The 16,871-nt window shown below is 40.4% G+C and overlaps 1 protein-coding gene and 1 long non-coding RNA gene across 5 annotated transcripts in view; one reads left to right on the plus strand and one right to left on the minus strand.

Annotated features, from left to right (window-relative positions):
• Positions 1-16,871, plus strand: part of LOC145438137 (uncharacterized) — a 175,630-nt gene that overhangs the window by 4,291 nt on the left and 154,468 nt on the right. The window contains exon 1 of one of the 4 annotated variants that reach the window (XM_080315513.1): positions 5,330-5,671. The exons of the other annotated variants lie outside the window; for them this stretch is intronic. Within the exon in view, the coding sequence (XP_080171639.1) occupies positions 5,647-5,671 (25 nt within the window). The 5' untranslated portion in view covers positions 5,330-5,646. Of the gene's footprint in view, positions 1-5,329; positions 5,672-16,871 lie in introns of those variants that run through there. 4 annotated transcript variants of the gene reach the window in all.
• LOC145438166 (uncharacterized) overlaps positions 3,856-16,871 on the minus strand; it is a 357,286-nt gene continuing 344,270 nt past the window's right edge. The window contains exons 2-4 of the long non-coding RNA XR_013914868.1: positions 7,358-7,483; positions 5,145-5,330; positions 3,856-4,030 (exon numbers count right to left, since the gene is read on the minus strand). This is a non-coding gene — a long non-coding RNA (uncharacterized LOC145438166). The remainder of the gene's footprint in view (positions 4,031-5,144; positions 5,331-7,357; positions 7,484-16,871) is intronic.

Raw genomic sequence — 16,871 nt, forward strand, 5'->3', positions numbered from 1 at the left:
ACACGTCGGTAGTCCTTTCGGAAATCGATGAACCTCTGCGACGGTACAATCCGATTAATACCAATCAGAGTTTGGTGTTAGTCATTAGCGGTTCGTACTAAGAAGTTAAGGTCTTTCCTTCGGGAAACCTGTGTGTAGTTTGTTCCAACTCAAATCAGGTAACGAAACTCCAAGCGTGCACAGATCTTAGAGATGGGAAAATTAATATTGAAATCAAGGCAGAGCTGTATCGTAGCAAGCCTGTGGAAAGTCCAGATGTCATATGGAATGCGTCTATCGATCTATCCCAGTGGTTCCCAACCTGTGGGACGCGTACCACTAGTGGTACGCGAAGGTCTTCCAGGTGGTACACGAGTAGATTCTGTTTTTTTTTTCGACCGAAGGGAGTAATTAGTTCAGGTGAGGTTGGTTTTGAGTTTTTTGAAGCCGTCGTCTCACGCTATTCCCCTGCTGCTAATTTTCCCTTGTACGTGGGAATGCGAGCAAGGATTTTCATTCCTGATGACTATCAAGTCGAAGAAACGAAACCGACTTGTTGCGCCCATACATGACTTTCGATGCGCTTTAAGCAAACGTATGCCACGCATCGACCAGCTAGTGAAAAATAAACAAATGCAGCAATCGCATTTTAAATAAATTAACTTTTGTTGTGTGTTTTTATTTCAATATGTTGTTCTTCTTGTGACTTGATACAAAAACCAATTCAATACGTCCCATCAACCCTTGTTAATAATGCCTAGTTCAGGGGTGTCAAACTCAAATTGCATCGCGGGCCGTACCAGTCAACGGAATCTAAAATGTTGCCTCGTGCCATTGCTTCTGGGTGGAATACTTTATTATCATGCATATATAGATAATACACGGACCGTAGGGGTTTCATTCTAGCGAGTCGCATCACCATTATTTGCGAGCAATGAAATTGGCGAAAATACGATGTTTGTCCGGTTGAATACAGTTAAAAACCGCTAAAACAATTGCATTACCGGCGATACAAGTATTATCATATTTCAGTGTTCCCTTTGCTTTAGTCCAGGGGTGGCCAACCTGTGGCCGTAAGAGGGAGTTTGTGCGGCCGTAGACACGCAATTCAATTAGTATGTGTTGGCGGCCGTCGACATGCAATTCGAATTACGATTTCCGATTTCTTGAAACATTTTAATTAAACTTGAAATTTTCTTCGCGCTGCGCGCGATTCAATGCAACTACATTTTTCGATTTTAATATAGTAGCACCCTTTGCAATCAGAGCCCCACAATACAGATGCGAACATCAGTGAAAATGATGCGCCTCACATGGAAATATCAGCTCGGAATCGTGTGCTCCTCACTATACTAACAATCCTGATGGGAGGTCAAGAAATAAAAGCATGCTACAAAGTGACTAATACCAATTGGCCCACTGAAGATGCATCACAATTTATAACTTGCTGTAAATTTTCGAAAACGCCCCTACATCAACTCTATACCAGTGAATCTGATCACACGGGATGAGAAAGGATAAATGTTTGATGTTAATATGTAAAACTACTAATATCAATGACGAAATTCATTGGTGAATCTGAATTTTTTTCGCGTTTCGCGCGACTATGAGCACTTCCTTCCTTAACATGACTAGTGACCACTCGCGATTTTGGTGCGCATATTAAGCCTATCATTAAATATATTAGTCCGGAGTTCACCAGAAATGGACAATGGACATATAGACACTTTAATCTGGGTATTTGGCGTCCAGATCGTTCATTACGACTATGCCCTGGAATGCGGCCGTAGGCTACACGAGTGGCCGAAATGCGGCCGTGAATGGCTAAAAGGTTGGCCACCCCTGCGTTAGTCATAATCTGGCGTTAGCCCTGCGTATGCATTGTGATGAATACAAGATATTTAACTGTCAACGCGGACGTTGTAATTTGGTTTATTAATGTGGATGTGATGGATAAATAATCTTTTTTCAATGTACTCAGAATTGCTATGCGGGCCCGATAAAATCGTCTGGCGGGTCGGATCCTGCCCACGGGCCGTATGTTTGACATCCCTGGCCTAGTTTAATAGAATTTGTTAATACACCTCGCATAGGCCAAATACGTGAGTATGACGTCATAAATGGCGGAAACGCGCGTAACTTATATAGGTGGTACGCGAGCACTGCATAAAACCTCAAAATGGTACGTGGCTGGAAAAAGGTTGGGAACCACTGATCTATCCGATCAGGAAATCCTTGAAACTCTCGAATAATCTAGTGCCACGTTCGTACGTCACTCTTCGTATCGCGGTGTAAAAGGTCTATCGCAGTGGTTCTTAACCTTTTTTCCATACCAGCGCCCCCTTTCAAAAATTATCGTGCCCCAGCGGGCCCCACCTCATATTGTAAGGACTATAATAAAGACAATGGGTAAGAGGGAGGGCCGTAACAGCACTTCATCAGCCCCCTAAAAGCGATTGTCTTGCGCACCCATAGCGTGATAAACCAAACCTCGTGAGGGCTTCAACCTCAAGAACGCCATCGCGTGATTTCGATGGTCAACAAGGTTTGTATGGCTGAGTGAGCTGTTGCACAGGAAAATGAAAGTCACGTAATTAATAATTGAACATAGTCGGGCGTGGCTGTTGGCACACTTAATTCGTTACATGTTGTTGTTTTGTTACCCCTTGTCCGCTATATAGTCAAAAGATATTGAAACGCGTAAACGTATTAAACTTAAGTAAGCACACGATTCAAAATTGCTATTTCTTCACTGGGAAATAATTTCCTCTGATGGATGTTATTTGTCCTGTGGGGTGCAGATTGCGACGACGTGATAATACGGCATGAGCGATTTAAGCACCTGTGGACAATTAGACTTATATAAATCGTAGTTTACGGTCAACATGACGGCAATCCTCTTCTGCTGAGGTTTTCTCGCTGACGATCTTTTTGACACACTTCCCGGAGTCCCATGTCGACCGGAACTTCATATGTCTTCGTGCATCGTGGCGTGGTAATGGCCGACGCCGGAATGCTTATTTCTATGTTTTATAATTATGCGTGTTCGTCCGTGGGGGAGTCGTCAAAACATTTGTAATTTATGTTCATTCACCGAAATAATTTAGGGCACCCTTCGAGCTCACCGATTGTGGGTTTGGGTTGCAGAAGTTTCGGTCCTGGTATGAGGTCAAAGTCCTGTCGGTCTTCTCGGGACTTTGGTATTGGAAATATTTCGCGCTTTAATCGCGCTCCTAGGACCATTCGACTATAATAACCAATATAATAATTGTGTGTGGTATATTCAGGGTCAAATCAAGGGTTTTATAACTGCAATCGGGTACGGTCTCATACCCTGTGGTTCGAACCATCCTGAAGTCACATCTGATATTGGCAATACGGGGAAATTAATGGTATTGGATTTTGTCTTAGTGCTTTGTGTAACTATAAGTAAGTCAACTGAGAATGGGATTCATGTATCTGCTCACATTGAATTTAGTACCGTACCTAGTTATTAATTTTAACATGATTGTATTCCAAACAAAGCAACACATGTTATATAACGTTCATGTGAGGTTATTAACATGAATGTATTCCAAACAAACCCAGCAAACACAGTACAGACCAAAGATGTAGAAAAGCCGAGCCGATATAGTAGATATTAGATCTCGGCAGGTCGTAGAAAGGGGGATTTTGTGTCGACTCAATTCAACGTCTTTTCCATGTCCTTCAATAATGTAAATATTATGCAGATGCTACAGCCTTTAAACATGGTGAGTAGAATGTAGATCCTACGTTAGAAGAAGAAGATCCTGATATAATAACCTGTTTTCTACCACTATGGGCTTAACCTGATCACGGCTGCGTACACACACCACATTATTTACTACATATTAATCACATTTGTGATAATTTAATTTCAAACGAATTGGCAATAATGCCGTTATAAAAAATAAAACGAACAAACGAACGAATGTCTTTAGAAAGAAAGTGAAAACAGTCCTTATAATCAGGTTTCATCTTCTGATGAGCCAGTTAAATAACCAGCATGCGGCCTTTTCTTTTCAACACCCTGCAGAAATAAAATGAAAATGATGATTAATAGCTAAGACATTCCTATTGCGAAAATGGCAGAGGTAGCGACTAACGAATGACTCCTACATTTTTTTCGCCCATACCTACTAAAATGGATTCGATTCTGAACTATTTCCACTCAAGTTTTCAAGTTTTATTATTATATTTTTTAATATTATATGACTAGAGAACTGACTTCAATCGTCACTTCTACTTGATTATCAAGATCAACGATGACTACTTCAGCACTCTTTGAAAACAGCCACTAACACAAAAAGAATTCTTGACTAGAGAACTGACTTCAATCGCCACTTCTACTTGTGTATCAAGATCAACGATGACTACTTCAGGAATCTTTGAAAACAGCTACTAACACAAAAAGAATTCTTGACTAGAGAACTGACTTCAATCGCCACTTCTACTTGATTATCAAGATCAACGATGACTACTTCAGCAATCTTTGAAAACAGCCACTAACACAAAAAGAATTATTGACTAAAATTTCTTCACATTCTGTCCAAAATGATCAATTCAACAATCCAAATGAATCAGTTATTTGGCAGCTAGTTGGAGAGATATATACTCAAGTCTAGAAAGTGGAATGATACTCTGTCTGGAAAGCTGAAGACCTAACAATATTGTGTACAGAGAACAAAACATTTGAGTGGCTGGCTGGCTGCACTGGTATAGACATTAACAAATTATTAGAATTGACAGCAAGATAACCAGCAAGACATTAAAATGAGAATTAGTGCAGTTTCTTAGGCTGTAGTGATACACAGCCAGGAAAGTAATTGACCTAGCAGAGAGCAAAACGTTGTAAATAAAGCGAGCGAAACCTCCGACAAATGATACGATAAAACATTAGAATCGACAGTCTTACTAGAAGCAGAATAACAATCATGAGGGGTTAGAGAACAGAAGCCCGGGAAGTGACCATCAGAAATTACTGCATACTGGCCGAACAAATCCATGACCACTAACAAATGGTCTTTCAATAGTCAATATTGATACCAAATGACACCACCCCTATTTCACAGCAACATTTAGCAAATACAGCGCGGGAGTCAACCTTATATAAGCGCTAACCAAACGCCCATTAGTTTTCCCACCTACTACTTCGCGGATGGAAATACGCATTAAAGCGAACGGACGCGACTTGTCACACTCTTGCTATTTCTGCTCGTTTTTTCTCTTCGTTCCTCTTCTCTGTCGCTTCCGCTTGAGGAGAGAAACAGTCGGCCGCGTTTACGGATCGTGAATTCCCGGTGGGTGATTCTTCCTTGAATGGTCAGCACCTTGAAAATTGAGAACAATGTTGTTGCAAAATGCATGACAATTTGAAAGTTACATCATTCTAATTATTCCAGTTATGGCCGTGAATCGTTACAAGTGCGGTAACCATAAGAATTATTACTATACTTCAACTACAAATACAATATATTGTATAAAATGATTACCAATTCTTTTACGTTGATCGAGTCCCAAATAGATGAAATATGTCAAAGAGTTTGCTAAATTTTTGTATAATTTGACAGATTCCGAAATCTTCTCAAAGTGCACCTTTCAAAAATTTGATATCAAGACTCCAAACATTTTACAATTCGAAGTTGGATGGCTTCACCAATACAAGCAAACAGTTTGTATCGCAATTGACAATTATGTAGAGAACGCTGCAAGACATTTGAGTAGGCCTACCCTAAAACGTTTCTCTGACATGGACATTAGGACTCTTAAAATATGACTTTTTTTCTCAAATCGTTCTGGCTACTTGATAAAATTGTTAGGTTACCTAATTTAAGCCTAAACACAAAATTTGGTTCAATTCCAGCCAGTAACCGCTTTGCTACAGGAGAAGAAAGTTTCTATTTATTATATAAAAATAAATAGGTAATAAAAATTTGAAAATTTTCTGTTCACCCCATGAAAGTGTTAGGCTGTCTATAGAAACGATGCTCACCAAATTTGGTTCAATTCCAACCAGTGGAAGCGGAGATATTGCCGTCGAAAAATTTGGATTTGAATAAAATAGTATTTACGGCAGGGCTGGCCAACCTTTTCAGCCAACGGGCCACATTCGATTGACGAATTATTGCGCGGGCCACAAGCCGCGCAAGGCGCGAAAATTTCTTGAAATTCATAGGTCAATAATATTGTCACTTGACTATATTGCGGGCTTGTTGTATTTCGCTGGGCTAAGTTTGCGAGGACTGGGCTATTCGGCACATGGACATATCGATATCGAAAGATGCGAGCAGCATGCATCAATCATTTCGTGCCTAGGTTTCATAGTCGACGGTCTTACTGCGAGCGCAAACTCAATGTCGCATATGTTGAACGACAATTTGTCTCGTAATCGTGAATATAGTTTGACTTAATCTGATACAGTAGGAGTTCTTCCATTTTCACAAAAGGGCAACAATATTAAAAACAAGAAATCGAGTGACAACATGTTGCGCCAAGCTTGTAGAAAATTTTTACCTTTGATAAATCTATCGCTAATTATTCTGCTTTATTGTAGTGTACGAAGATATACCAATATGTGAATGGCTGATCGATCTGTCAATGTGCCGGAACTGATATTTTAGTCATCACATCTCAAATGTTGCGGCCAGACCAATCAAATTTTTGGTTGGCCTTGCATGTTCAATTGCAATCAATTTTTGATGATATTAGAAATTTCGGAAATTGCCTCGCGGGCCACTCAAAACCTTCTCCCGGGCCACATGTGGCCCGCGGGCCACGGGTTGGCCGGCCCTGATTTACGGTGACCGATTCTTTGTTTACTTATTAAAGTTGTGCTCACCGTAAGTACTATTTTATTAAAATCCAAATTTTTCGACAGCAATAACTCCGCTTCCACTGGTTGGAATTGAACCAAATTTGGTGAGCATCGTTTCTATAGACAGCTTAACACTTTCATGGGGTTAACAGAAAATCTTCAAATTTTTTATTATTCATTTTTATATAATAAATAGGAACTTTCTTCTCTTGTAGCAAAGCGGATACTGGCTGGAATTGAACCAAATTTTGTTTGTAGGCTTAAATTAGGTAACCTAACAATTTTATCAAGTAGCCAGTACGATTTGAGAAAAAAAGTCATTTTTGAAGAGCCCTACTGTTCATGACCGTCCACGTTTAGAGTTGCATCTCAAAGATGCTAAAATAAGCCTAAATATAATCCAAGAAATACGATCGTCCACTTTGACTGACTGAATTTCTAAAAACACCTTGATAGCTTCCACATCTTACGTTTATATATACCGTCTGCTATCGGCACAACAAAGTAGGCCTATTTAAAAATAACAAAACAGATTCAACATACCACATCTCTTGCAAAGGCTTTTGCTTTCATTCAATTTGCCATCAAATCTCTTTAAATGCTCCTTTGTGGTGAGTTGCTTTGGAATTCTTCTAGGATCAATTCCGATATCGTTTTATCATGTACAATCTATGGCGGAATAAAAGTTTCTGATAAGTTCTAAAACGAACACAATTTTCCACACAAAAGTCAATTGCCACACGAAATGCCAAATGCTACGGTCTCATTTTACAAGGTATGGCGAGGAAACGTAGTGGTACGTTCCATTATAGCTAAACACCAATGAATTGCGGGTTCGAGCGTGACACGTCGACTCCATAATTCCTACCGAAGTGTTGGCCGTTTATCTAGGCTCCTCCTCGCCATCTGATTCGCATAGCCATGTCTTAAAAAGCCTAGGAGTGGGCCGTCCTATAAGTGGGCAGATGGTTGCCGATGCACTCGGCACTTGGTGAATTCGGCCGCACAAACTCGCCACTTGGTGAATTCGGCCCTCGGGAAATTTTGAAATGAAGTGTATTAACAGCTATTAATATGAATTATCAAACTAATAATAGTATTATCAAGTGATTCGTCAATCTTGTAAGGAGGTCAGGGCATCCGTAGATCGCGCAGTCACGGCGTGATTAGACCACGGATTGCGTAGCCACGGGAAATAACACAGCGCTCATATACCGACCACGCGCGGTCTGCTTGGAATCGATGGCGTGAGTCACGGGCCTGTGTCGTGTAAGTTTTGAGAAGATGGATCTTGGCGTTGTATGTGAGATCAAAACTGTGGAACATCAAGCGGCGCTTCTTCGTTTATCGATCACGACAAGCCAGTGTTCCTCATCAACAAATGTTTCGCATGATCACGTCAAAATAAATTATTTTTGCCTTTGGAGAGACGATTCCACTCTGGGATTAGGGTGTCTCGATAACACGGTTGAAGGATCCCAAGATTACGAGATCTACCTTGAGCCACGTCATGTTTAAATTTCCTTTTTGATACTGTTCATTCATATTAAATGCATTTCTAATGCGAAGGTGTTCTAGTGCCAATTCCTCCAAGGGCCGAGTTCACCAAGTGAAGAGCGTCGCGTTATTTCCCGCAATTACGCAATCTGTGATCTAATCACGCCGTGACTGTGTGATCTACGCATGCCCTGACCACCGTACAACATTGACAACCACTCAAAGTGCCAAGTTCACCGGCAAACATTCCAGTAACCAATAATGGTGACCGGTACCGCTACGAGATCTACCACGGCCGAATTCACCAAGTGCCGAGTTTGTGCGGCCGAATTCACTAAGTGCCGAGTTCACTGGTAATCGGGCAGATACGGAATAATAATAATAAGAACCGGCCTGGTGTAAAATGACCAGTGTAGTCGAACCACCACCATGAACACCACAAACAAACAAATAAACATCTAACATGGAAAAGAAATTACCTTTGCAGCCTTTGACAAACATGCAGTTACCATTGAAACCAGCAATTTAGGTCTTATTCGAAAGCAGAATAACAACTGTTTTAGTGGACATATCAAATCAAATGTTGGAAAGTTCATGTAAAATAGCCCAAAATATTATCTTACTGTGACCATATTCCATCAATATGGTCTGGCTAGCCAAATTCTCTGGGCCAACATAAACAAGCTGCGTTTGGTTTCAACGATTAATAATCTTGTCACTGGATTCGAGGTATAATTGCACTCAAATATCAAATTTTGCTCCATTAATCAACATCAAGTTGAAAATGTCCATTCTTGCACCAACTTTTATAAAATCATGAATCAGTGTTCTACAGGAATGTATCTATATGACTTATATACCTAGAAAATTCAAGCATAAATATTATGATATACCGTAGGTATAGGTACCGGTAATTCAGATGCTTAAAGCGAATTATAGTGGTCTAATTTCACTAAATTAGAGCGAAATGCCAGCAATATAATTGTAATCTAATTCGGAAAAAACGGTTTAGCTCTAATTCTAACCTGGAAAAGCTGAAACTTTTCTATAGTTGTCTACACCTGTTTTGTAGAAAGTCAAACAGCTCTAGGCGTCATATACTACAGGCAATTCGAAATACCCCATAAGCTATATGCTACTGCATATATACCTTTAACCCGCTACCTCAGTCAGTCACAATTCCTATATATTTACGGCATTTACCATACAGAAAGAGCGAACTGTGCCTGGCTGCGACCTGTTGCGCGTCAAATCTTTGTATGGCGCGATGACGTAAAATTTGAATCGCCGAAATATTCTAGAAGTCACGCATCGATAATCATATTCCTAAACGTACAACATCTGACTTATTTAGTTATTCTCTGAATAAAACTATTAGCCATACTCGTTGAACATGCGAGATTACCGAAAGAGCGAATATATATATAATGAAGATCATATATATCAGAAGAAAACAGAACTATTCGACCTTAGAGCAACAACACGAATATACAACACCGGTGACATCCTCACGCAATAAAACGAAGGGAGAACATTGTTTTCTAATAGATAGAACGAAGCTACCGCATGAGATCGAACAAAACCGGATAGAATTCATCGTGATTGAATGTACCGACAAAGTCATCCTTTCTACGTATTTTAGTCGTACCCTCGAGAGATAGAAAATTTGCATTATTAGGTTAACTACCGGATATAACGAAGCCTAATGCATGAGATGGAACAACACCGAGTATGAATTTATTCTGATTGAATATAACCACAAGACCATCCTACTACGTATTTTAGACATTCCCTCGACACTTAGAAAATCAGAACCTAATCGAGATGATCCCGGATGATCCTTTTACGGTTTTGTGTTTGCTGGGAAGCAACACATATTATGTAACGTTCATGTGAGGTTATGAACCACAACACTAGATAGTATCATCCTTTATGACACGATGAAAAAGTATTCTGACGATTTAATTTTGTAGCTCTCAAATACAAGAATATTTAGTTACTCATTTCGTGCACAAAGCTTCAAAACTGATTTATGTACAAAGGGCTCTCACTCTCAAAAGTGATGTAAAGTGCCTCCTTCGATTTTCACACGCTGTGCGCTGCGGGATATAATATCTAATTCTAAACATTTTGTTTAGAATGACCCTAGCAATCGTGTCGGCATTGTTTTACGGGAAATCGGCGATTTAAAAGTATGCCCAATTAGTTTTACATGAATTATCATAACGCGCTACATTTCTGAAATCATATGTAGCAAGCATCGTCGCGTAGCGCGAACATAAAATTCGGGATTTGACATGTTTTGTGGAATGTTAATTTGCTTTGAATACTTATACAGGATATGTCCTACTACCACATCTACTGCAAAGCCATGTTTCTTCAGCGCCACCCACATCGCCCCATGAGTCCAGCGCCCCACAACGCCCCCTGAGCGTTATCGCCCCCTTCCAAATCGCCAGCGCCCTAGGGGGAGCTGGAGGCTAGGTTAAGAACCACTGGTCTATCGAGTAGTATCTCTGTTCTTTTATGTTTTGCGTCTCCCACTCAACCAACTGCAGACCAGGTCTATAATTCGCCACTCACTCGGTGTTTCAATTGTAACCGAATCGGGCTGGCTATGCAGGATGCTCCCGGTTCAAGAAAGAGGCGCGAATTCAATCTATTATGGCATGAGTTAAACTATTGGGACTCGCTTGAATTGGAAGAACAGGAAACCGCCCCGAAAGAGGCCGTGTTAGTTGAGACACGATCGGAAAGCTGTATAAAGCTGAACAGACGGGCTGACATTTATAGAACGAGCATCGAAACCCGTTTCGCAGTCGAACGCCGTCTCCATGTCGAGCAAATATTCGAGATGTACATGAATTACTCAAACGAATAGCAACATAACAATCGTAACCGAATCCTTTTTCACCTTTATTACTACAAGCCATCTGCCAACGGAGCAAGTACTCTAGAAGCCACCGATTCCAATGTTGAACCTGTCGGATCTGCCAACAGAGAGCAACGACTCCAAATATCATAGATTCCAACGAAGAACCGGTCATTTCTTTACCTGATGTGCAACGGCTTGAGCCACATGACATTGGCAACACCAATTAGTTCCGCTATTGCCAACTCAAGCGACGCGAACAACAGTTTATCTATTCCCGACTCTATTGTATCGAGTTACGAAACACAATGCCGATAAGGATCATTCAATGGATCTGTAAAGGGATTCATCGAAAAATTCACGAATTGAAATATTTTTTGGAAAAACTCGACGCAATGCCCGACATAGTCGCCCTTCAGGAGTCAACAAGTTAATCGATAAGTACACGCCCAAATTGGAAGCAGTGTATTACACGAATTGGTGCTCAGTGGATGTGTTGATACTGAGGAATGACAAAGTGACGGTTAATTACCCAAGAAAATATCTATTAGCCGTCATATTTTGAAAAATGTTAGACATGATGCATTTTGAACTCTCTTCAAAACTCTATCCGCGTTTTTTATATCAATACCATCCCCCGTCGAGATGCACGATGCACGAGATGTCTTGTATACACTAATTAGCCACCTCTACACCCTAATCACGCAAAGCGCGGAATTTTTTCATGATTCATGATTCAATCGGCCAATAATATAGGTAATCGCATATATATTGCTATACATTTTTACCTCTCTCAGCCCATGTAGTGGCCTACTCAGTTTTACCGCTAGAGCTGAGTGAGGTATTGTCTTGGAAATATTCGGGAGGGCCCGTTGGTATAATTACTTCGTTACATGTTGTTATTTCGTGACCTCCCGTCTGCTATGTGCAAAGATATTGAAATGGCCGCACTGTGCCAAACTGAGAAGACGACCCCGATTCCCGATTGGCATTTCTCTACTGGCATATATTGTCTATGGAGAATTGGACTTTGAGGTTTTCGGTCAACTTAAGGACAATCCTTTTCGGCCAAGGTTTTCTCGCTGTCGAGTTTTATTCCCTTCAATTAGTTAATTTGATCAGCAGTTGCAATTGCAGCGCCTTCTCGGAATCCCTTGTTGGCTAAAAGTTCATTTATCTTTGTGCGTCGTGGCGCGGTAATGGCTAACGCCGAATGCCCATTCTAAAAACCATTGAATGAAGTTGCATAAATTGAAAAAAACTTATAATTTATGTTCACTCATAAAAAAATTTTGGGTGCCCGTCGAGCTCGACACGCAATTTGGGGGTTTGAGGTGCGGGAGTTACGGTCGTGTAAGCTGGAATCTGAGAAGTGTGCAGCTTGCCGAAATGGCGTTGTTGATTAGCGAAGGTTGTAGGTATTACCCATCTTTGAATTTCAACTTTCGGCTTTCTTATTTTTTGACATCCTTTACGGGTGGTGATATATTCAAAGAAATCATGGGCAATGATTCACTTGTTTCGTGAATTATGGATTTGGAAACACATCACGTAACAATTTGAAACACAGACCGTGTAATGGATAATGTGACAATGGCACCAAAGAAGGTTTGATGACTTCTTGTGACTTTAATTCTAACGGCATAACTTGCCACATTGACTTTAGTTTAATCTGGATTAGGCTTGTGAGCTACGTATAGGCTGCGTAATCACGGTATGTTAATGAACAGGCTTGATTGTAAACGAATTTCCGGTCCAGTTTATACATCGTATGGTTTTAGTCCACGCAGCCATATTAAATAAAAAGTAGGTTTGATATTTCAAATTTCAAACAGCCTTTCGCGGGCCGCACAGAATCAATCGGCGAGCCCCATTTGGTCCGCGGGCCGCACTTTGCCCAGGCCTGCTACAAACGCCCAGATTATCATATTGCACGATTTGAAAATAGCAAACGTGTACGTTCACCGAATCGAGCAATTTCACGCACCGTCTTTGAGCGAATCTTTGCGCAGTGCAACACGAGAACGATCCTTTGGGTGATTTTAATTCTCACCATCCAATCTGGAGTAGTGGCGCAAGCAACAGGAATGCCATCACCACCTTCACCAAATAACACTGATCCGCAAATTTCAAGAAAAAAGAATGCGCCAAACATTTTAATGATTGACGCAGGCTAATTTTAGGTGGTTGCTGAATTGGAATCTGTGCCCAGAATCTTTCTATCACGTCAGATATTATCGGTATGAATTTTTCTCATTTCATCAAATTAATCAAATTTCGGCTTTCGTTAGTGACATTACGGTTAGCGTACAGCAGCAACAGTCCAAAACCGTCTTTGAAATTGTCTATCATGAAACCTGTAGTCCAGAATGGAAGAGTTTTCGACCCATAAACTTAGACATGTCAACAAATTTCAAAAATAATTTGCCCAAAAAACTTTGATGATTGATTAAGGCTAATTTTGGGTTGCTGAATCTGATTATGTGCTCAGAATTTTTCTATCACGTCAAATGTTGTCGGTGTTTATTTTTCTCATTTCCATAAATAATCAAATTTCAGCTTTCGTTAGTGACATTACGGTGAGCGTACAACAGCATTATATCTAATATTGTAATTGAAATCATCTATAATGATGAAACCTGTCTTGTTAAGGAACAGAATAAGTGAGTTTTCGGTGAACTTGAATCCAGTGGTCCTCTTCTTCTATCAATCAGGACCTCTTTTCGGCCCATAATATTATATGTGGACGCAACCATTCTCAGTAAGTAGCAGTTATCCCCTTTATAGACCACTTTTCGTACAGATTGTGATTATAGTTGCTCCACACTTAATTTAGTTCCCCACCTCATCTTTACTGTCCTGCTGACTTATCGATCAATGCATTTTGTGACAGTGCACTGCTCTTTCGTAAAACGTTAAAATTTGCAAACAATAAACATTTGTTAGTATATTTTGTAGAATATCATTGTTCACTCATGCACATGACTGAAATATGTGGCTTATTTTGAAACATTAGGACACTGGATGTCTGCTCATCCAGAGAAAAAAGTGCTTATCCTGATAACTTGAAATAATCTATCATCATTAATCTCCGCCTGTACTTATCATTCTAGTTTTTCACCAGTTTCCATATACTAAGACATTTTATCGGGATCGAGGAAAGCTGTTTACGAACTGCTTTTCTTTTGGTTTATTGCCATACTATAAAGAGCTTCTTTTGCATTTGCATTGTCAATTATAGACAACCAGATGAATGGAGACTGCTAGCTAACAGCTCAACATGGAACCGGAAGTGCGTGTGCATATTCACAATACAAATGTACATACATCGGTTCTAGGAAGGTCGATCCGTCTCGACATAGAACGTACTGTTGCGGTGGCCTACACCAAATAGAATGTTTTACATGCTGGAACAGAGCCGAGATGAGCATTGATTAATTTCTCGTGATGTTTTTGAATGCTTCCGGAGCTTTGTACTTCTGTTTCACATGAATAAACGCCAGTTCTCAATACAAAACAGCTTTCGCATTTTTGGCGGTTCCTGATTATCCGTAATACGTTTCTATGAACCAGAGTAGTTGATCACAGTTGTTACTAAAGTGGAACAAGTAACGCGTTACATTTCTACTCAATTACAAGTAGAAGTACTAATTTCTAATACCCGTCAAAACTACTTCAAGTGGAAGGACTAAACGAAAGGTCTCCTAAGTACTAAAAGTCAGTAAGTCTAACTATATTTGGTCAGGGAAGGTGGGTCGCATATTTTCCGTAGTTATTCGGAGGGGGCTAGATGTAGCCTATCTTCTCGGCTAACGCAGAGTGTCCATAATGACACTACACATTGGTGGAGTATTCGGAAATATATTCAGTTACCATGCTTGATACGGCTATTTCACGCAGCTCTAATGACAATGAAACTCATGAGAGTGGTGCATTCTTTTCCTTAAACTACTTTCTACTTTATCTAAAATACTGTTCAGGTGAGGGGATGTAGTCTCAAAACATTAACTTCAGTAAGTACTACTTGAGTATTCCGAAAAAGTAGTAAAAATAGACATATATAGTATCTTCAAAACGTGACGGGATAGAACTAAAATACGTCATATTCGGATTCAGCGCCCCAAAATTAAGTAAAAATGACCCAAAGGAATCCTGGCGCAAAAATCATGTAGACCAGTGTAATAGATGACAATGCCTTGGTAGTTATCAATACAAGTGCTTTTGTATTGATATTTCCGTATCGAGTACCACCAGGACTTCACTTGTACAGACCTATGCATTACATCCAGAGAAATTGAGCCGAATGTTGTTATGACTTCGGTTACAGGCGAACTATTAGGGAGCGACCATTTTGTTTTAATGAACGACCTGCAGTTACCAAGGCACGGGGACGATTTCCATTACCGGTCCTGGTCCTTTAACAGAGCTAACAGGAACCTATTCCAGAAGCTTAACAAAGCAAGCTGGAACGTATTCCAGAAGCTATCTTGCAATTCTAGATGAGATAACCATAGAGGCAGCCCGCATTTCCATAATTGAAGCCGCGACAGAAAGCATATCCCTCACGGAATATATCGCAGGAAGCAGTTCAGTCCCATGGTGGAACGAAAGTTTCTCCCGAGCTTTTCGCCGGAAAGTGGTGGCCCTCTGCAAATTGAATCGATCATTCACAATGGAAGACATCACAGTCTTCAAACAATGTAAGCAGATGCTAGAAGGATCGTACTTCCGGCCAGAAAATCCTATTATGGTGACTTCTGTAGTAGGCCTACTCTTGCTCACAATTCTAAGTTGAGCCGAGCGTGTCGTCGTGCGATTGATTAATGGTTGCGGCATATTCTGGAACCAGATCCATGTACTCAAAATCATTTTGACAATCATTTGACTGACAAGAACAATGTCAATATGCTCTCGCAAACAGTTTCGCTGATTTTAGCAGTAACAACAATAACTTGGACTGTTCTTTTCTCATAGACGGCATGCTTTGGTTGAAACCAATCTATCCTTGCCCCCTATTGAAAATAGCACCCAAACATTTGTAGTAAAAGCGTCATTCAATATCGTAGAAACGAAATGTGTAATATATAATCGTAAAAGCACTTCTCCGGGGGCGGACAGAATCTGCTACCAGATGCTACAGCACCAGGACGTGGAAAGTCAGTTTACCGTGGTGTAGGCCATGAATAACATTTGGGCAAGGGGTTCTTGTCATGAATCGTGGCAGCATTCAATTATCATGCCCATACTTAAGCAAGATAAAGATGAAAGCAATACACTCTCTTATCGTCCTATCTCATTCACCGTAGCAACATGTGTAAAACAATGGAGCGGATAATTGCATATCATTTGGAATGGGGGCTCACTGAAAATCATATATGTTAAACCACAATCAAAATGGGTTTCGTCGACATATGTCCACGTGGGACTGCATTGTCGCGTTACATGACCATGTACATAAAACCATCTGGAACAAGCGGTATGTCATAGCAGTTTTCTCAGATATAGAAAAAGCGTACGACATGGTATCGGGAAACGGAGTTATTCTAAAGAAGGGGTGTCAAACTCAACTTGTGTCGCGGGCCGGATTCGAACCTTCAGATCGCTCGTGGGCCGGACTTGTCAAATGATTCTAAAATATTACCCTAAAATCCACGTTCTTGTTTTTCACTTGAATACCTTATTACCAAG

Source organism: Botryllus schlosseri, chromosome 4, assembly GCF_051294905.1.
Source record: "Botryllus schlosseri isolate E-star chromosome 4, Bs_hap1, whole genome shotgun sequence".
NCBI classification, from domain to species: Eukaryota; Metazoa; Chordata; class Ascidiacea; order Stolidobranchia; family Styelidae; genus Botryllus; species Botryllus schlosseri.